The following is a 21,717-nucleotide window of genomic DNA, read 5'->3' on the forward strand; positions in this document are numbered from 1 at the left end:
TCACAGCCTAAATTAGCTTTGCTTTTCTTTACTGAGAAAATAGTTTTATGTTTTGTTCATGAAGAATATTTCACAGAAAAGTCGTATAAAATAAGAAGATAAGGGAGCAGAATCTTCTAAAATCCCACTTGTCAGACATACCTCCAGTCTCTGTACAACTGTATGGTATGTATGCTTGTGGATATACAGTTCTGTATGGATATAACTATACTATAAATGTTGCCTGCAATTTTTTCCCTCTTTTATAGTATGTTGTTATACCTACTAAACTTTCTAGTTTGTGGTTTTAAATATATACCATCCTTTTTAAGAGCTCCATGAGGTACCGTAGTACAGATGTTTATTTAATTAGTTCACCATTAGTAGTGATTTAGCCTGGTGCCTTCACTATTTTTTTTTAAACTATAAACAGTGCATGGTGGAATATGATTTCTCATGGTTTTTCACCATATTAGCTCTTCTGATCTTCATCACTACCATTCTGCTCATTAATGTCTGACCAGTGTCTTATAGAAATGGTTTTTAATTTTTTTTTTTAAATATTTGTTCTTTGGATGGTATTGTATCTCATATCATATACCTTTTTGAAACAGACTTCCCCCCCCTCCCCAAAATTCATAGGTAACAACTAATCTTAGTTCATACCATTAGGCCTCAAAACAATCATTAAACCCACAGGTTTAGTTGCTTTTATGACACAAAACTTCAGGGTTTTAGAAGTAAAACTCCATTTATATCTGTTTGGGGATTTAATTTGAAAAACTGGTTTCATTGTTCTAAAACAAAATGAGTAAATTAATTATGTAGTCTAGCCATTCGCATTCCCTTTCCTCTCTCAGAAAAGTCACTAACCTCCACCTCAAAAAAATATAACACAATGTGTTTTAATTGTCTTTATGACACAGATATTCTGTTATCTGTGCACATCTTCCTTCCTATCCCCTGCTCTACACTATCAGAAGTAACTATTGTCATAAATTTTGTATGTATCATTCCCTTGCTTTAAGGGTTTATTCTAAACAATATATCACTTTTGTATTTTTTTAACTTTATATAAAGTCCAACTTGCTTTTTATACTCATTGTTAATATTCCTAAGATTTATACATGATGTTTCATGTAGCCATAGTTTATTTTTACCACTTACTAGTATTCTGTTGGATGTTTGTATCACAGTTTGTTTATACATTTTGCAGCTAATGATTGTTTCCAGTTTGTTGCTGTTGTGAACTTTGCTGTTATGGACATTATTGAACATTTCTGTTGGTGTGCGTATGCACAAGCAGAGATTCGCCTGACAGGTCACCTGTTTTAGTTAAAGAAAAAAAGAAAAGTTTTATTGGAACATAGCTATACCCAATCATTTACGTATTTATGGTTATTTTTGTGTTACAAAGGTAGGTTTGAGTAGTTATTATAGAGATTATGTAGTCTGAAAGCCTAGAATATTTATAGTATCTGGCCCTCACAGGAAAAGATTGCCAGCCGTGCTGTAGGTCAGGGTCTGTACACCAGGAGTTTTTAATTGCTGGGTCATGGGATGTGTGCATCTTCAGTTTTGCCAGATGAGGCCAAAGTTGTATTTTGTTGTTGTTTATCTCAAAGTCTTGAGACAGTTTACTGCCTACCGGTAATATATGAGAAAATTCATATTGCTCTTTATCCTAGGGAATACTTGATACACTTCATATTGTCACGCTTTAAGTTTTTTGCCCGTTTGGTTTTAATTTTTTCCTTTTCAAGATTATAAATGAAGTGCTTGAGCCTCATTTCATGTGTTCATTGGCCATTTATGTTTCCTTTACCATGAGGTGTTTAGTCACGGGTTTTGCAAACAGTTTTTCTATAGGACTGTTTATCTTATCAATTTGTAGGAATTCTTTATTCAGGATCCTAATCCTTTATCACTTACAAATGTTAGAACTATCTTTTCCTCATTTGTGAATAGCTTTTTCTCTTTGTGTCTTTTAGTGAACATGTGTTCTGAAAGCTAATGTAGTTTCAGTGTGTACTTTAATGGATAGTGCTTACTCTATCTTGTTTAGGAACCTCCTTTCTACTTGCAGGATATGAAGATATTCTCTATTATTTTTCTAAAGGTTTTAATGATTTTGCCTTTAATTCTTTAACCTGCTTGGATTTGATTTTCATGTGTGGTGAGGAGAGGGACTTCAATATACTGAATTTTAATGAATTTGTGAATTTTGATTTAACTTGGGAAGTTCCGCCATTATTGCTTCATGTGTTTCGTTTTGTTTTTTTTTTTTTTTCATCTAGAATCTTTTTCTCCTTTTCCTGTGGGACTCCAGTGATACAAACACTAGGCCTGAAGCTGTGTCCATTTTCTTCCTCTATGTTAAAATTGTAAGCATCATATATATATACATACATTATAGGTAACACTAAGTGCAAAGAAAGAAGCAGAAAAGGTATGAAGAGAGATTACAAGTTTGAAAATGTAGTACTTTAAATTATTTAATTAGAAACATAATAGCTTCCAGGGCATCATTTTATCACAGTGCTTGCAGCACAAAGTAATTAAAATTTTAAGTGAAAACTGAGTCATCTAGAAATGGCCACATTATAAATATATGCCCTTATTAGGAAAACAGGAAAGTTGAGTGTACCATTTTAGAAAGATTTACATAAAATCATTAACATTCAAAAGATGCTAGAATGTATAGGCATGCCTCGTTCTGGTATGACGCTGGCTTGCCAACTTTTAGATACTTAGAATAGAGTACCATATATTTGTCTTGGCAAAGGTAACACGTATTTCTTGACAATTCAGAAGACAGGTTAACTGTGATTCACTATAGTAAAAGCATAATAAGCCGTTAACCATTGTAGTTTTAAAACTGAAATATTGGATATTAACATTTACCTCGCACTTCTAATAAAAGAGACTAACTTATGCCAATAGTACATTAGACTGATGAAAAAGAGGTTTACGGACCGTCTTTCTCTTTTCTTTCTTTGCCCTTAATGAGTTTACGAACCCTTGGGAATTTATTTGTGGTTCATATTTTAACCCTCAAGGCTAGAAACTATTAATACTTCGAAAGGAGCAAAGAAATAGGAGACTACCGTAGTAAAAGGAAAAGGAATTAGCGTGCTTAGATTAAGAAGGGTGAGTGGAATATGCCTTTGGAAATGGATATATTCTGTTTACTGAACAGATATATTCTTTAAAAAGTCATTGTGAATGTGCATGTGGTACCTTAGAGATTGAAAGAAAAATAAGAACAAACTTTTGAAAATGTAAAGAGGAAGAGTGATGGGTTTTTTGGAGTCATCTGAGGAAGAAACTCTAACCCCAGTTTGCTGTGTGCCCAGGAGTAACTCTCCAAATTTCATAGTCTTTGTGTGTGTGTGTGTGTGTGTGTGCGCGTGCGTGCGTGTGCTTACTCAGCCGTGTGTGTGTCCACGCGCGTGTGCGCGCATGCTCACTCAGCCATGTCCATTACTTATCTATAAAATGGCAAGAGGAACTGTTGATCTTTAAGATAGTCTCTGTTCTAGCTTTTGTAATCAGTGAGTGCAAATTTAAGTTCATTGCCTTATGCTCTGATATGTTCATTTATAAATTGGAATACTGTGCCTAGAGGAAACTTGCTTTAAGAAATCAAATTTCGGAAGCAGTATATTTTAGCTTAACTATAAGTTTAAATAGTTAATTTCACATTGTTACTGTGAAATTCAAATAATGTAGAAATACTAAAAAGCAAAAATTTCCCTTTATCTTGTCCTTACCTCATTCTCCTAGTCAGAAGTAACCCAATTACCAGATTGATGTGTATTCTCCTAGATTTTCCTTGCTGTGCATTATAAGTAAGTTAAGTCGCTCAGTCATGTCTGACTCTGTGCGACCCCATGGACTGTGGCCCACCAGGCTCCGTCCATGGGATTCTCCAGGCAAGAATACTGGAGTGGGTTGCATATACATATGTAAATATGAAATTTTTTGTTTACTTCTTAGAAGTATGTTTTGGTGCGTGTGTGTGTGTTTCAATAAATTATTCAGTACATGGTATTCCCCAGTTTGCTTACTCCACTTGAGTTGTCTTGTGGGGCTTTCAAATTTCTAGTTTATATACCTGTCTTATTATTTTTATGTTATTTGTTTGTTTATTTTAAAAGTCATTTTATTTATTTTTGGCTGCACTGGGGGCTTTGCTGTGTGCGGGCTTTCTCTGGTTGCAGCAAGCAGGGGCTTCTCTTTGTTGCAGTGCACAGGCTTCTCATTGCAGTGGCTTCTCTTGTTGCGGAGCACAGGCTGTGGGTGCGTGAGCTTCAGCAGTTGTGGCACACGGGCTTAGTTGCTCTGTGGCATGTGGAATCTTCCTGGATCAGGGATCGAACCCATGTCCCCTGCACTGGCAGGTGGATTCTTATCCACTGTGCCACTAGAGAAGTCCACCTGTTTTACTATTTTTAATTGCATGGCTTTCTATGATGTGAATATATTATCATAGCTTATTTACCCCATCCAGGGACTTGAGATCATTTCCAGCTTTGTAGCAATAATAAAAACAGTGTAGTAAAGAACCTGCCCAGACAGAATAGTAACTTATTGAACTCTTGGTGTATGGCAGTGCTGTACATTTTTTCATTTAATAATCTCAAACTGGAGATAAGTACTATCATGAAAAAATTTCATGAAGAAGCCAGTCAGAGCTGGTGAGTGGTAAACAGGTTTATTCATGCAGTGTAACACCAGAATTTATGCACAGTTCAACCACAGCTTTCATTGCTCCTGAAAAGGTGAAAAAGGCCAAAATATTAGGACGATGTTACAGGATTTTAGGGCTATAAGGAACCATAGAGATCAACTCCTGTGCAGCTTTGCATCTCTGTTGCTGCTGCTGTCTTGTCTTGAGTGACCCTATAATTGATCATCCAAACTGGGAAACTTTAGAGAGAAAGAAGGAGTGTTATGATAATATTTTTACTGAGATAGCAGACATGTTTGTCCTGGGCAAATCGAGATGCATGAACACCTTACCCCTAGCCTAGACCACCTTCGCCTTTCACGCGGGTTACTGCATTAGCCTCATGTTTGGTCTCCATATGTTTACGCTTATCCTGTTTCAATCCATTTTCTCTCAGCAGCCAGAATAACCTTTTTAGAACAGAAATCTGCTCATATCACCTCATAGTTTAAACCCTGTTTGGCTTTGTGAAAGAACATATTTATTCGATTCTCCTGTGATTATTAAGATGCAACATGAAAGTAAAGTGCACTTAAAACTGTGAGTCAAGTCCTCCGTTTGAATCTCATATATCAAGACTAGTTTGGTGACCTTGGGTAAGCTATTTCTCAAGCTGTTTCCTCAAGTATAAAATACAGATAGGGAGAGGAGGTAATAAATATGAAAGGTCCTGTATAAATCCAGGATGTTGTTAATGGTTAACAGTATGCTTGTAATGTCCTTTGAAAAATTGTCCTGTGCCTTATCACAGTATCTAGCAGGTCGTGGTAGGATTTTTACAAGCTGAACCACCATTCATGTGACTGTCCAAGTTTCACAAAATAAAAACCTTAGTCATTTTTTAAAAAAATCAAAGTCTATAAAAGTTAAAGTAATTTACCAAAAGTAAAAGCTAGTTACCATGTCGGTACTAAAACCCAAGAGACTATACCTTTGGCATTATAGTCTGGTAATCTTTCCACTAGGCTTTGCTGCCTTCCCAAAAGAATTAAGAAGATTATGTGTTTATAAAAATCACATAAATATTTTACCTATGATTATAACTTTGATACATAACCCATCTCCTGTAATTTGAGAAAAGTTTAGAAAGGCGTATCTGTATCATTTCCTGACTTTATCAGGACTTATGGCTTATAGGTGGTGGCTTGTTGAAAGAGAGTTTGTCGGGTTTCATAGATATCTGAAAGAAATATTAGAGTAACTCTCAGAATTGATGGTCCATGCTTCAGAGACTAGAACTGGAACTTAGGGCAGACAATACTTTTTATCATCGACAGCCCTAGATCTGTATGTCCTTACAGTTGACAAACCAAAAACGATGATACCTCCCTCCCTCCCTCCCTCTGCTCTCTCTCTCTTTCATATTTGAGAGGACTCCTTTTGGCCTAACCCATACCCATAACCATTTCTATGGTAGTATTTGATTGAATCTTATGAAATTACCAATAGACATATTTTAACCATCAAAAAAACCCACTTCGTATACATCACCTTAGTAGTAGTGCATGGTGTTAGAGGAGAAAATGAGGGATCATAGATCCACAGCCCTAATGGAACCTCAAAAACCAGTAGAGGTCCGCAAAAGAGCTGTTTTTCTCCTACCAGAAGAAGGAAAATAGGAAAGTATTCTAGACAGACTAGTGTTAATATGATAATAACCGTAGTGTGACACATAGAGCATCATGGGTCAGTTAGAATACAGCTAGTGTATGGCATGCATGCTCAGTCATGTCTGACTCTTTGCAACCCCATGGACTGTACCCCGCCAGACTCCTCTGTCCATGGAATTTTCCAGGCAAGAATACTGGAGTAGATTGCCATTTCCTACTCCAGGGGAATCCTCCTGACCCAGAGATCAAACCCATGTCTCCTGTATTAGCAGGCAGATTCTTTACCATTGAGCCGCCTGGGAAGCCCAGAATTCAGCTAGAATTCTGGAAATGAAAAAGACTTCAAATATAAAAACTTCTAAAATGAGAAGCTGAATTTTTCTTTTCTTAAGCCTCACAAAGTTTGACAGATCTGCCTTTTATGTAATACATGGGCGTAAAGCTCTCAAATTTTACCTTTTGTTCTTTGCTGTTGTACGTTAAACATTTATTGAATATCAGACACGTCCTGGATACCTTCCACAAAACAATCTTTTAAACACAAACTGAGGCTCAAAGAGATAAAATACCTTGCCTGAGATTGCACAACTTATTAATTACAGAACTAGAATTCAAAGTCTAAATTGAAGATAAAACCCAACTTTTCCTTTCATTGCAGTACTTCTCAAAGATTGTCATTGGAATACCTCTAAAGACAGAAGAGATACATGTGTGTGCCTGAGATGTCTGTAGGCACGTAAGATTTTAAATGAGTGTGTTTGCTGCTCTGTAATAAATGGTGATGACTTTGGTTTTTAAGTGCTGGCAGTTTTGTTGCTGCCGTTTCTTAGTTAATATATGGCTGTGCTGGATCTTTGTTGCTGCACAGGCTTTTCTCTAATTGTGGCAAGTGAGGGCTCTTCTCTAGTTGTATGCAGCCACTGTGGTGGCTTCTCTTGTCGCAGAGCACAGGCTGTAGGGCACATGGACTTCAGTAGCTCTGGCACGTGGGCTCAGTAGTTGTGGCTCACAGGCTGTGGACCACAGGCTCGGTAGTTGTGGCACAAAGGCTTAGTTCTCCACATGTGGGGTCTTCCTGAATCAGGAGTTGAACCAGTGTCTCCTGCATTGGTAGGTGGATTCTTTATCACTGAGCCACCAGGGAAGCCCCCGTTGTTGCTGTTTTTAACTCAGACTTTGAGTTAAATTGTCTGCGTAAGATGTCTGGCACGTTATCTCAGTATGAGAAAAATGGCACACTGTGGCTTAGCGTGTGCCGGAGCTAGAGGATGGCTCACCCAGTGTATATCACTCAGGTCAGGCCAGTCAGCTGTGAGAACCTCATTTCTTCCATTAAGTTTTCTGGTTATAGTGAATTAGCCATTAGCAAATGATCTTTTATACATTTGGATTCAGATTGACCCAACAAGTAGTATACTCTAAAGTTACACAGCTCTGAAAGTAGTTTGTAATTGCTGTATTACGGCTGAACATTATTTTGTTGTTGTTGTTGTTACAGACCTAAGGGAGATATTAGCTATGTGCCTTATAGAAACTATACCTTTTTTTTTTTTTTTTTTTAAAGAGTTTGAGCAGCACTGGAAAGAGCAGCAAAAAGTATGTTACTAATTACGTAGCCATGCTTGGGGGAGGAGGTTGGGAGCATAATAATAAAGACAGAAAGTAAAGAATGGTTTCTGGTCATTGATGCTGAAGGTGAGAGGTTCCCAATTTGATACAAAAAGCAAAACTGAAGTGATTTGAACTCCTTATTTTCATAGATAATTATGATAATGATATAATAAGTAAAAAGGATGCTTTGAATAGTTTGCAGTTATGCAAGTTTCCAGATGTCTACAAAGTGGTATATTTAGGGAACATTTTGGTGAAAAAGTTATTAAGGTGATGGTGTAATAAACAACTCGACCATGAGAAAATTTTCATAGTTTTAATTACACATCAGCTATATTAACTTTTCTGTTTTAAATTAGTTCAAGTAGCTATGAAAATCATAAAGATTTAATCTGTGTAAAAATTATTTTCAGTTTTTCTCATCTTTTATAAGAGTTATCTGGTATACATTTTCTTATACATCATTAAATTGTTTCTTAAGCAGTTTACTTTAAAAAATATTCCATATTTTCTTCTTTTTATAGATGATAGTATTTCTGCTGCAAGTACTTCTGATGTTCAGGATCGCCTCTCAGCCCTTGAGTTACGAGTTCAACAGCAAGAAGATGAAATAACAGTGCTAAAGGCAGCTTTGGCTGATGTTTTGAGGCGTCTTGCCATTTCTGAAGATCATGTAGCCTCGGTGAAAAAATCAGTCCCAAGTAAAGGTAATTTAAGTGTGTTGTAAAGTAGGGAGAATTTTGCTTTTCACAACATTTTCTTTGAAATAATATATTAAATGTATTTTATCAATGACATTAAGATTGGGAATATAAAACAATAGTTTCTCTTTGGGGTTACATATGACTAGAGTTTATTTTCCATTTCCTTTTTCTTTATTCCTAAGAAATTCTGAAAGTTTATTATTTTTGTGTAATGCCATTAATTGTACTTACTGGCTTTTGTATCGTACTGTTTGTGTGAATTTAGTGTCTTTCAACTGCATAACAAATTTACTTAGAGCACGAACAGAATCATCTGTTTCCCATAGACTTCACATTGTATGTTGAATATAGCAGATAAGCACTCATCCTGTTAAAATGAACCCTCTTATCATTACAGAAATGATTTACACCATTATAGTAGTTCATATAGCTTCACGCTAAGCCTTCTGTGGTCATTAGTCAGCAAAGTCTTGAAAAATTTAATTAAAACTCTGAAATTTATTGCCAACCCCAGTTCAATGGAAATTTCAACTTCCAGACTTTGGGAGTTTTCAGAGGTTGAAATAAAGTTATTGGGACCTCGTTGCTCTGAGTTTGGAGCAGATGTCATGTGCCCTTTCTCTTCTTCCAGCCACCCAGAAGGAATTTTAAATTCTTTCACATAATCGATCAATCAAACACATCATTTCAAATGTCTCACTGACTTCTTGGTAGAGTAGATGGACTTGTTGCAAGAAGGGGGAGCTCTTCCAGGGCCCGAAAGTGGGCTCTTGGCTAACACTCAGAAATGAATTGTCTGAGGAGACCCACATGCTGACAAAGCAAGAGGTTTTATTGGGAAAGGGCACCCTGCCAGAGAACAGTCGTGTAAGGGAACCCAGAAGAACTGCTCTTCCACATGGCTCACAGTCTTGAGTTTTATGGTGGTGGGATTAGTTCCGGGTTGTCTTTAGCCAGTCATTTGACTCAGAGTCCTTCCTGGACTTGTTCAGCCAAGATGGATGCCATCGAGAAGGATTCTGGGAGGTAGTCGGACATGTGGTGTCACTTTTTAACCTTTCCTGAACTCTCCCTGTTGGTGGTGGCTTATTAGTTCCGTGTTCCTTACCAGGACCACCTGTGGTAAAACAGCTCATGCAAATGGTTACTATGGTGCCTGGCCAGGGTGGGCGGTTTCATTTGGTGTGCTTCCCCTAACAGACATAGGCATAATTATCCCCATTTGGCAACAGAGAAAGAAGATTCATCACCTTACCTCTACTGTAATATGTCAATGCAAATGATTAATCAGATGAGTCTTACATAACTCCTAGATTTTTAGTAAGTGATTAGTTAACTAGAATGTGAGGAGCAGATTTGGAAGGAAGATTATGAATTCAGTTTCTGAATGTTGAATTTGAGGTACATATGGTGTATACATAGATATATATTGATAGTGCTCATGCTAGTCCTGGCTAGCAATAAAAATTTGGGAATGTTCAGCTTATGGATGAACATTTCTATGTTGAAGTCATAGAGGATGTAAAAAAGAAAGTAGCTCAGGATAGTTTTTTGGGGAGCTCCAGTATTTCAGCATAGCAAAGAAAGAGTGATTCATGTTGCCAGCTGCTACAAAGAGGTCAAGTAGAACAAGGACTGAGAGGAGACCGTTGGATTTGATATTTCTGAGAATGTTAGAGAACCTCTCCAAAAGAAATTTTAATAAAGTGATAGGATTACAAATCCAATTGCACTATTTGAGAAACAAGAATTGAAGAGAATTGTGGAATCAAGAGCTACAGCTATAGCCAGCTACTCTTTTCAAAAAAATTTGCCTGAGAAGGGAAGACGGTAGTCACTAGAAGGATGCTAAATCAAAGGCCAGCTTTAATTTTAATTTTTTAAGATGTTATAGACTTGAGCAGAAAAATATGTCGAGACCAGAAAGGCAGCAGAGAGAAAGATGATGTTGGTGGGGGAGGGGCAGTGGTAATTGTGGCAGGTTTCCTGGGAGTTTGAGAAAGGATGTTAAAGGCAGATTAAGAGCTGTTAGTGTTAGATGGAGTAAAGACTACTGCTGAGATAAGCTGGGAAGAGATAAAATTCAGTGGAGATTGATGTACGTTCACAGTTGTCACTGCTGGAAGTTTCATCCCTTATCACTTTCTCCTCAAGAGAGAGTCGCTCAGCTGTGGACTGGAACCCACCAGGCTCCTCTATCCGTGGGGTTTTCCAAGCAAGAATATTGGAGTGGGTTGCCGTTTCCTTCTCGTGAAGTCCTTTAAGAAACTAAGACAGCTTCTGGGTGGTGGACTGAAAAAAGGAAGTAAATGTTTGGGATGGTTAGAGAGTAGAGAATGGAAGGCCACAGAAAGAAGTGCTCAGGGACCCTGATGTGAAACTTCAAGGGAGAGGCATTCATTCTGCCTGGTTTTCTGATTTACATTCTTATACCTCCCACCCTCCAGCACTCCTGGGCTTTGTGTAGAGAGTTAGATAGCATGCCATTAATACATTTGTCTTACTAACCACCATTAGATAAATATGTCAGTGGTATAGGATAAGGGGCCCATGCTTGACGAAAGACTTGATTGAAGCCACTCTGGTTGTTATAAATGGGTTTTTTATTTTTTGAGAACCAACTTTGAGGACTGTCACGATCACGCCAGGGGAAAAAAATTTATTTGGTTATAAATTGATTTTTGTAAGAGGATTCTGAAGTATTAATTTACAGGAAAGGTAAACCTGTGCATAATGAGAGAAGAACAAGTTTCTCTTCTATACTGGATATGTGTATCCTCAGCTTCTGGCTCTATTAAATCCTGTAAGAGAAAGTGACATAGTATTTGGTCATTACCCACAGCATTTTTAAAAACTTATTTTATATAGTTTGTATTAGCCTACAATCTTTAAAAAATTTTATTATGCTAAAACAATGATACATTTTAATCTTGTTTTGAGGAAAAATTAAAGTGTTTTCTCCCATTGTTTATTTACTAAGGTATTTTAGTAAACAAAAATTTATAGAGAAATTTAAAGAAAGAAATTTAAAGACTGCTCTTTTTTAAATTTGGCATGTAGATGATATTTTATATGACACTAAGTTACTTAGCATCTACTTGTTTCAGTTTCATGAAATACAAATACAATAGCTATAGTCCCTATCCCCAGGAATATATTTTTGTAAATGGTCCTTTTCTAACTGTCCTTCATTATTTCTTTGTATCTAAATTGAATTTAGGATCAGTTTTGTTACAGGCTCTTCAATGGAGATTTATCCAGTTCTGGAACCATCTGCAGTTTCTACATTGGAACTTTTCCTTCCACATAGTACTGATTATTATTTCTTATTAATAACTTTATTAACTAGAGAGATAATAAGTTCCTTTCCATTAATTCTACGTCTTAAGTTTACTTTGACTGCCATTCTTATAATATGTTGATATGGTTTACTTTTTGAAGTGGAGTCCACTAGTGAATATTCTTTAACTTACTTTGTTACCTTAAACACAGACTTTGAGTTGCTGGCTATAAAATGGATTGATGGGGGAGGATGGATTACATAATAATTTGGGGAAATATTAATTAAGAAATGAGTGTAATTCATTAAAAATTTATTACCATTTCCCATTAGTGAAAAAATTTGCCTGACCATTTGTTTTCTAATATTGATACCAAAACATCAAGAGAAATACATAAAGTTTTGTTAATTTTATTTGCAATTCTGAGCAACTTTATCTCAAAATTTATATATATTATAGTATAGAAAGTAATTGACAAATATTAAGTGAATATTTGCTGTTGTCATTTGTATATAACCTTAAAAAGATCAACTATCAGTTTTGACATAAAACAATTTATTAATACTATAAATATTTGAAATAAACACTTAAAGTGTTTTTTAACAAATGCAAAAGAATTTTGAAAAAGCAGTGAAATTATTTTGCAGGGATTTCGTATTTTTTCTTTCATTAAAAAGTAAATGATTTGAAATTAATGTTATATGTCAATTATACTGCAATTAAAAAAAATAGTGAAATCATTCCTGATACTGTAGTACAGCTTTATACCTGAAAATTTTTAGTCCCTTGCAAAATGAGGATTTGTAGTGTTCACTTTCATACAAATTACTACAGGACAGTAATCATCTCCTTAAGATATTTAGACTTACCATCTTCTTAAGATATTTATAACTTCTAGAGGACTTTTCTTTAGAGGTAAGAGTAAACTGCAGTAGATAAGTAGGTAATAAGATTTTATGAGGTTATGATCAGAAGTATAGGTCAACTTCCTTATTGTTGAAGACAACTATTACATACTTTTGCTAGATGGTGGTGATATGGAAACATGACTTGGCTGCAGGTATGGCTAAAACTAAATGTGTATGCTAATAATTTAATGACATTCTCTGCCACTTCATAGTAGTATTGCCATTCAGTTAATGCCAGAATCAGAAACACACCTAACTAGTCATTTCGATATTTTTAGTTCTGTTCATTTAGTTTGTCCTCTCCAGTATGCCAGCAGTATTAAAGCTAAACCTCATTTTTTCTTGAACATATTATGTCAGACACTTAACTGAGGTAGAAAGTTTTCCCAATAGTTTTTAAGGTGGCCAGTCATTTAAATTTCTCATATACCTTCTCTTCTGTTGGAGAATTCTTTCCTTTTGACGACATATGTTCATAATATATACACCAGTTGCAGCTGAATCCTTGCCAAAAAAAAAAAAAAAAAAATTACCTGTACTTTGGAGCAAAAGAGAAGGCCCAGGGAACACTCTGGCAGTTTTAACTGCCAGGAAGACAAATTATGTCACAGCTGGTGCCTGGGAAACCCATTAAGACCTCTTGGGGTGACCAAATGAATGTAATTTGAGAATATAGCCCAGTGGCAATATGTGAAGACAAGCTGTTAGTACACAATGGTATAGAAGCTCATGAGTCAAATTATCTAAAGGTGGGAAACCGTCATTTTAAACCAGGAAACTGCTGGTAAATCAGAAAAATCAAGCATTATGACTGCTGCTTGAGAAATGAGAGAACCCAGAGGCAAAATAGAAATTTAGAGGATGTCAGTTCTCTAAAAAAAGCATTCCTAATTATGCAGAATCTAGGATAGTATACAGACACAGATCTATATCATTTAGCTTTTACTGTAAATACATTTGGGAGAAGACAGAGATGGTCATGAGTTTGAAAATGTTGTTAATAAGTAAATTCCTTTAATCAGGTTAGGAGGAGTGAATTTCCTTGGTGGGGCCCTTGAGCTAAAATGATTCATAATTGTGGTAGGGGGTGGGAGAGTATCTTATTATTTTGACAACACATCAAAGACTTCTAAGCTGCTCTTTGTATATGAAAATAAACGGGAGGATATTGCCTCAGACAAGGCAGCAATTACCATTTGCAGAGCTCCATTTCTCCATGAGAGTCAAATACTCTGGTCATTTCTACTCAGAACACCCTTTAAAAAATTAATGGCCAAGAGTTAAGACTAAAGTACACCTTCCTGTGAGACTAGAGAAGAGGGGAAAAGTACAGATAAAATTCCAAATGGAAGAGATAAAATTTGATAAAAGTACATGTAGTCCTCAATCTTTTTAAAGCATGAAACAAAGTTTAATTGACAAATTGAAAGAGGTGGCAGGGAGCTTGAAAGTGTGAAGAGAGTGGAAGAGATGAGTGTGAATTAAAAGTTTCATTATAGACCATCTTTACCCTTCTCCTGATCAAAAATTTTCTCATCCTTTAGGGCCTCAAATGAATTCCTGAAAATGATCTATTTTTGGTATCTTTCTGGAGTTGTTTAAAAATTTTAAACAAATTCTGATGGTATATATATATATATTTGTTGCTCCTGCGAGATTATAAACTATTTGGAGGCAGGGACAGTTTCTTACATAACTAGCTTTGGGGTGACTCACGATAGATGCAAGAATAAGAGAATGTTACAGATGAGGGTAACAAGATGCATTTCAGATTTGCAACACTTGCAACAGTCACTAGTGAGAATTCAGTGAAATTCATTAATATTTAGGAACTGTTAGGCTAAAGTGTCAGAAAGATCATCTGCTTAGGTTTGTCATCAAGAAATACAAACTGATGATTAGCATCCTTATGTCACAATAAAGTAAAATAAAGTATAAAATTTATTCATTGTCCTTCAACCCTGGCATTATGATGGTTAAAACTGAAACTGTAATTAAAACAGAATTAGTACCTTCTTGGTTAATAGGCTTTTAGCCTAATTTCTCTTATTTGAACTGGATTTCTGCTCAGAGATAGGACTACTTTTATACCTTTGGTTCCTAGAGGTCACTGTTGGTTCCAGTCTTCCAGTCTTGCAGGCTAATCTTTGAGAGGCTTGTGGCTCAGACTTTATAATGTCCAAGCCTTGGGGGAAGGGGTGTGTGTGTGTGTGTGTGTGTATATATATATATATATATTTAAACATACGTGTGTGTGTGTAGCTAATGATGCATTTTAGTCATAAATTTGTGTAACTGCAATCATTTTTATACTCCTTTCTTCCAGTTAGGTTCCTAATATTCTGAATTTTAAAGAATACTTTTTAGACTCCTCAGCCAAAAAACAGGCCTTCACCCACAGTTCTTTTTGTTTTTTGCCTCTGCTTTACATAACTCATTGCCTCTACTGTGGGAGATCATTCACCCTTTTATCCAAATACTAAAGATTCCTGGCACTAAGAGTTACTTGAAATTAAACTGTAGGATGGGCGGTGACCATGAAAATCTTTTGGTGTCTTCTTGCTAGTTAATGTAAGTATCTGCGGACCTTGATGATTTAGTGCTATTCTCTGCTTAGAATTTTCTTTTCCCCTACTCCCATCTGGTAAATTCCTATCTGTTATCCTGATATAGCTCAAAATGTCACTCTCCATAAGACAGAGTTACTTCTTTCCACTTATTACCTAACCATTACTTCTCCCTGGACTCCTATCTTGATTTCATTCTCTAATATAATCTTGAGCAAGTTAATAATCTCTTTAGGCCTCAGTTATTTCATCAGCAAAACTGGAATCATAATAGTATATCCTTTTTAGGATTATAATGAAGATTAAAGGACATAATAATTATAAAACACTTAGGATAACAATATTTAGCAAGTGATTGATAATTAATATTAATACTCTTCTATACCATTTACTGTATTGTATCTCTTTCCTTCATCTTTTCAATGCACCAATCACTATTTTAGGTTCTGGAGATTAAAAAATTAAAAAAAAAAATTTTAAAAAGACACTGACTTTGCTTCTACAGGGCCTTAGGTAAAGTGAGAAGATAGCTAAGTCAATAATTATGAAACTGTATGAATTTATATTAAAAAGGTAAATTTAGGGTATTGTGGGAGCACCTGATGCTGAGGCTAAAACTCCTTTGGCCACCTCATGTGAAGAGTTGACTCATTGGAAAAGACCCTGATGCTGGGAGGGATTGGGGGCAGGAGGAGAAGGGGACGACAGAGGATGAGATGGCTGGATGGCATCACTGACTCGATGGACGTGAATCTGAGTGAACTCTGGGAGTTGGTGATGGACAGGGAGGCCTGGTGTGCTGTGATTCATGGGGTTGCAAAGAGTCGGACACGACTGAGCGACTCAACTGACTAAACTGGGAGCATCTAACTGAAACTGGAGTCAAAAGATTCCTTGCAGAAGGTGACATCAGCATTCACCTTCCTTTATGATCTTAACATCCACCTACTGGTACCATTTCTCCAATTGTTAATCTATATTCTAGACTTGAGCAGTTAAGAATTACCTACTTACTAGATTGTTGTGCTTCTATGTCTCTCAAAACTCATAAATGTAAAATGTCCCCAAGCTGAAATCATTATCTTTTAAGACCTAAATATTTCTTACAACTTCCTTTTCCTTTCCATTTATGCTGCCTAGCTCTTATTTCAGGTCCACATTATGCTATGCTTAGACCAGTGCCCTGAAATCTACTCTTCATACAGCCAGCTGGGATGAACTAAGTATTTTTTTCAGCTTCATAGAGATCTTTGATGGTCTCTATTTCCTACAGATAAAATCTCCATAATCTAGCTCCTTCTTACCTCTACCATCTGGACTTTACCATCTGGACTCTGCTTTTCCTTGTCCTACATTCTCACCACATAAAGAGCTTTTTTCCTACCCCACCCCCATGCTGTGCCCACTTACATACCCCACTTTACCTTCTTTCTGTTCCTTTACACACACTGGGAAAAGATCCATGTCTCTTATCACCTCTCATTTACCTGGCTGCCTCTTACTTATTCTTTAAGGCTGCTCTGCATTTTTCCTAGGGAGCCTTTCCTGGGCTCTGGGTCCCTAATCACCCCTACAGAACAGTGTGTCTTTTCTCTGAGCTTGTGTGATGCTCTGTTCATATCATTTTGCTGCTGCACTTACTTTATGTTTTCAGTGCCAGTGTGATTTTCTTGCAAGATTTTAACTCCCTGATGCTCGTGGCTCCCTTATATTCTCTTGTAAGCACAAGGCTAGGATAATAATAGTCCTTGAGTAAATATTTGATGGGTAAATGGATAATGAATATATGTAAATGTAGGTAAGCAGAGGTGACTAGTGTATTACAGAGAGAAGGATCATCCAGGAGTAAAGTGCAGAGGAGTAAAAAGTACTTAGTTTGCAAGTTTAAAATAAACAGAAGTATGAGGTGTGAAGTTGGGAGTGTCAAAAATGAGCTTCAACTGAAGAGAGCCCATAGTGAAAGATTTTCTTAGGCCTCGCTAAGGAATTTAGGTTTTATCCTGAGGACACTGGAGAGCCATTAAAGGATTTTAAACTAAGCAATGACAGGTAGATTTACACTAATCCATTAATTCTAAGATGGCTGTATTTCTTGCATTTTAACATCTCTGGAATTGTATCTTACTATTGATTGTGTCTTACAGTTCTTACAAGCAGCATTTCTTTCTGGTGCTGTTCATGATAATGGTATATATTACAATTGATGGCATGTTAAATTCAAAGATACATGGCATGTTTTAGAAAGATTTCTGACACAGTGTACAGGATGTTTTAAGAACAAGGTCATAACAGTGCTAGAAGGGAGAATAGAGAGAAACTGATCATAATCCAGAAGAGAAATTTGAGGCAGTAGTGGTGAAGAATGCATTCATTTAGTCGTTTAGATATGAAGTGTTTTCTAGGAGTCAAGCAGAATGCTAAGCGTGGTGATACAGACAAGAATCACACAACAAGTAAGAGTTCCAGCTAGAGTTGCTGCTGCTGCTGCTAAGTCACTTCAGTCGTGTCTGACTCTCTGCGACCCCATAGACGGCAGCCCACCAGGCTCCCCCGTCCCTGGGATTCTCCAGGCAAGAATATTGAAGTGGGTTGCCATTTCTTTCTCCAATGCATGAAAGTGAAAAGTGAAAATGAAGTCGCTCAGTCGGGTCCAACCCTCAATGACCCCATAGACTGCAGCCTTCCAGGCTCCTCCATCCGTGGGATTTTCCAGGCAAGAGTACTGGAGTGGGGTGCCATTGCCTTCTCCTAAACTAAAGAGAGTATCCCATTTATACTAACTGGGAGAATGTGTTTGTTTTTCTTTTGGAGATAATTGCTAGCTTGGTGTGTATGAAATACAAAGTCTTCTTTCTCCTTGAGGTAAAAGAACGTGAAGTAGCTTTTCTCTGTTTACATATTAGTATGAGAAGTTCTAAAATAATTTAAAACAAAATTCAGGGGGCTTCCCTGGCGGTCCAGTGGTTAAGATTTATGACACAAGGGATATGGGTTCAGTCTCTGATTGGGGAGATAAAATCTCACATGCCTTGGAGTCAAAAAAACCCCCCCAAAAACATAAAACAGAAGCAATATTGTAACAAAGTCGATAGACTTAAAAAAAGACAAAATTTAAAAATAAGTATTGATTAGTGGCCTATCTCACTGCTGCACTCGTTTTTCAGAAAGAGAACATTAATGTGTAATTCCTTCCTGAAAGACCTAATATCATGTGTATATTGGCAGGATTCTGATAAAGATATTAAAATAAAATGATTTGTACTTCTGTCTGTGGTGTAGCTCCAAAAGTTCTCCAGTGTTTTTAATTTTGTACTTGTTCACTCATGCTTATACAATCAACCAGATTCAATAAGAGTTCAGGTTAGGCTAAAGATTTGTCATTTTCAACATAGATTACTTGATAATTTTCAGTCATATAGTATGTTTTCTGAGACCTACCATCTTATTCATATCAGCATCTTCATTTTTCTATTTTTCATTTATTTTACATAATAAAGATAAAATAACTAGATAATTACAAAGATATTTCAGTTTTTTAAATTGTTATTACTCTTTATACTTTATAACTGACTTAGTACTTGGATATCTTTATAGAAAGTGAAAGAAAGTGAAGTCGCTCAGTCGTGTCCGACTCTTTGCGACCCCATGGACTGTAGCCTGTCAGGCTCCTCCATCCATAGGATTTTCCAGGCAAGAGTGCTGAAGTCGATTGCCATTTCCTTCTCCAGGGATCTTCCCGACCCAGGAATCAAACCCGGGTCTCCCGCATTGCAGGCAGACGCTTTACTGTCTGAGCCACCAGGGAAGCCATGAGCTCCTTTATAGTGCCATGATACCTTTATAGTGAATAATAAAAATGAAGCCATTATGTTAACATATATACCTCAAAATGGCCAATACATCATAATATATCTCATCTTTTTGAAGTAAGTATCTGGGATACTTAGTTTGAAAGTATCTAGGATACTTACTTCAAAGGCAACAAGAGAGCCTTCTGAGACTGATCAAAACTGTAAGGTATAACACTGCCATCTAATCATGTGGCCATGAATGGTAATTTCACAAGATACCTTGAAAGTATTTGAAGAATTGAACAGTAAACTGTAGGACTTTGAAACATTGATGATATGTTGATTTTTTTTAACATTTTTTATCATAAAATACATAGCATAAAATTTACTACTTTAACCATTTTTAGGCATACAGTTCAGTGGCATTAATTACATGCACATTGGTTGTGTAACCATCACCACCATCCATCTCTAGAACTCTCTTATCTTCCCAAACTGAAGCTGTGCATCCATCTACTCCTTTCCTTGTCCCCCATCCCGATTTTTTCTTTTTTTCTAGAAACTACCATTTTGTTTTCTATTTATATGAATTTAACTCCTCCAGGTATCTACTGTAATTGAAATACAGCAGTTGCCCTTTTCTTCTTATCTGGCCTATTTCACTTTGAATAATGTCTTCAGGGTTCATCCATGTTATAACATGTTTTACAGTTTCATTTCTTTATTAGGCTAACTAATATCCCATTTTATATACATATATACCATTCATTTATCAATGGGCATCTGGGTCTGTTCAGTTCAGTCACTCAGTCCTGTCCGACTCTCCGAACCTATGGCCTCCCTGTCCATCACCAGCTCCCGGAGTTTACTCAAACTCATGTCCATTGAGTCGGTGATGCCATCCAACCCTCTCATCCTCTGTTGTCCCCTTCTCCTGCCTTCAATCTTTCCCAGCATCAGGGTCTTGTCAAATGAGTCAGTTCTTCGCATCAGGTGGCCAAAGTGTTTCTAGTTTCAAAGCATCAGTCCTTCCAGTGAATATCAGGACTGATCTCCTTTAGGATGGATTGATTGGATCATGCAGTCCAAGGGACTCTCAAGAGTCTTCTCCAACACCACAGTTCAAAAGCATCAGTTCTTTGGCGCTCAGCTTTCTTTATAATCCAACTCTCACATCCACACATGACTACTGGAAAAACCATAGCCTTGACTAGATGGACCTTTGTTGGCAAAGTAATGTCTCTGCTTTTCAATATGCTATCTAGGTTGGTCATAGCTTTTCTTGCAAGGAGCAAGCATCTTTTAATTTCATGGCTGCAGTCACCATCTGCAGTGATTTTGGTGCACCAAGAAATAAAGTCTGCCACCATTTCCCCATCTATTTCCCATGAAGTGATGGAACCAGATGCCATGATCTTCATTTTCTGAGTGTTGAGTTTTAAGCCAACTTTTCCACTCTCCTCTTTCTCCTCTTTCACTTTCAACAACAGGCTTTTTAGGTCTTCTTCACTTTCTGCCACAAGGGTAGTGTCATCTGCATATCTGAGGTTATTGATATTTCTCCCAGTAATCTTGATTCCAGCTTGTGCTTCCTGGGAACCCCCATCCAGCGCAGCGTTTCTCATGATGTACTCTGCATAGAAGTTAAATAAGCAGGGTGACAGTATACAGCCTTGACGTACTCCTTTCCCGATTTGGAACCAGTCTGTTGTTCCATGTCCAGTTCTAACTGTTGCTTCCTGACCTGCATACAGATTTCTCAAGAGGCAGGTCAGCTGGTCTGGTATTCCCATCTCTTTCTGAATTTTCCAGAGTTTGTTATGGTCCACACAGTCAAAGGCTTTGCATAGTCAATAAAGCAGAAGCAGATGTTTTTCTGGAACTCTCTTGCTTTTTCTATGATCCAGCAGATGCTGGCAATTTGATCTCTGGTTCCTCTGCCTTTTCTAAATACAGCTTGAACATCTGGAAGTTCACAGTTCACGTACTGTTGAAACCTGGCTTATAGAATTTTGAGCATTACCTTTTGGCCTCGTGGATAATGCTGCTATGAATATGGGTATACAGATATCTGCCTGACTTCCTGCTTTCAATTTTTGGAGCTGTATATACCTGGAATTGGAATTGCCAGATCATTTGGTCCTTTCATGTTTAATTTTTTGAGAAACAGCCGGTAATATTTTGTACTCCAGGGCTGTGTGTGTGTGTGTGCGCGCGTGGGCGCGCATGGTGTGCTATTTTACATTTCTATATGTAATATAGAGGAATATGTAAAATAGGAATACGTTGGGGTTTCCGTTTCTATGTGTATGTAGAGAGCACTGTGAACAATTTGCATCATATATTCTTACTGAAAAGCAGTCAAAGATCTTGAATAGATAGTTCTCCAAAGATATATGGAGGGCCAGCAAACCCAGTAAAAGATTCTTGGTATTAGGGAAATGCAAATCAAAACCATGATGAGATAGCACTGAATTCCCAGAGATGGCTACAGTTGGAAAAAAAAACCCTGAAAATAACAAGTGTTGGCATGG

General features: G+C 36.9%; 1 protein-coding gene across 6 annotated transcripts in view; it reads left to right on the forward strand.

Moving 5' to 3' along the window:
• Nucleotides 1-21,717, forward strand: part of EML4 (echinoderm microtubule associated protein like 4) — a 148,714-nt gene that overhangs the window by 55,999 nt on the left and 70,998 nt on the right. For all 6 annotated transcript variants that reach the window (XM_018055168.1, XM_018055169.1, XM_018055167.1 and 3 more), the window contains exon 2: nt 8,457-8,639. In XM_018055168.1, coding sequence (XP_017910657.1) covers nt 8,457-8,639 — 183 coding nt within the window. The remainder of the gene's footprint in view (nt 1-8,456; nt 8,640-21,717) is intronic.

This window comes from Capra hircus, chromosome 11 (genome assembly GCF_001704415.2).
Source record: "Capra hircus breed San Clemente chromosome 11, ASM170441v1, whole genome shotgun sequence".
Lineage (NCBI taxonomy): Eukaryota > Metazoa > Chordata > Mammalia > Artiodactyla > Bovidae > Capra > Capra hircus.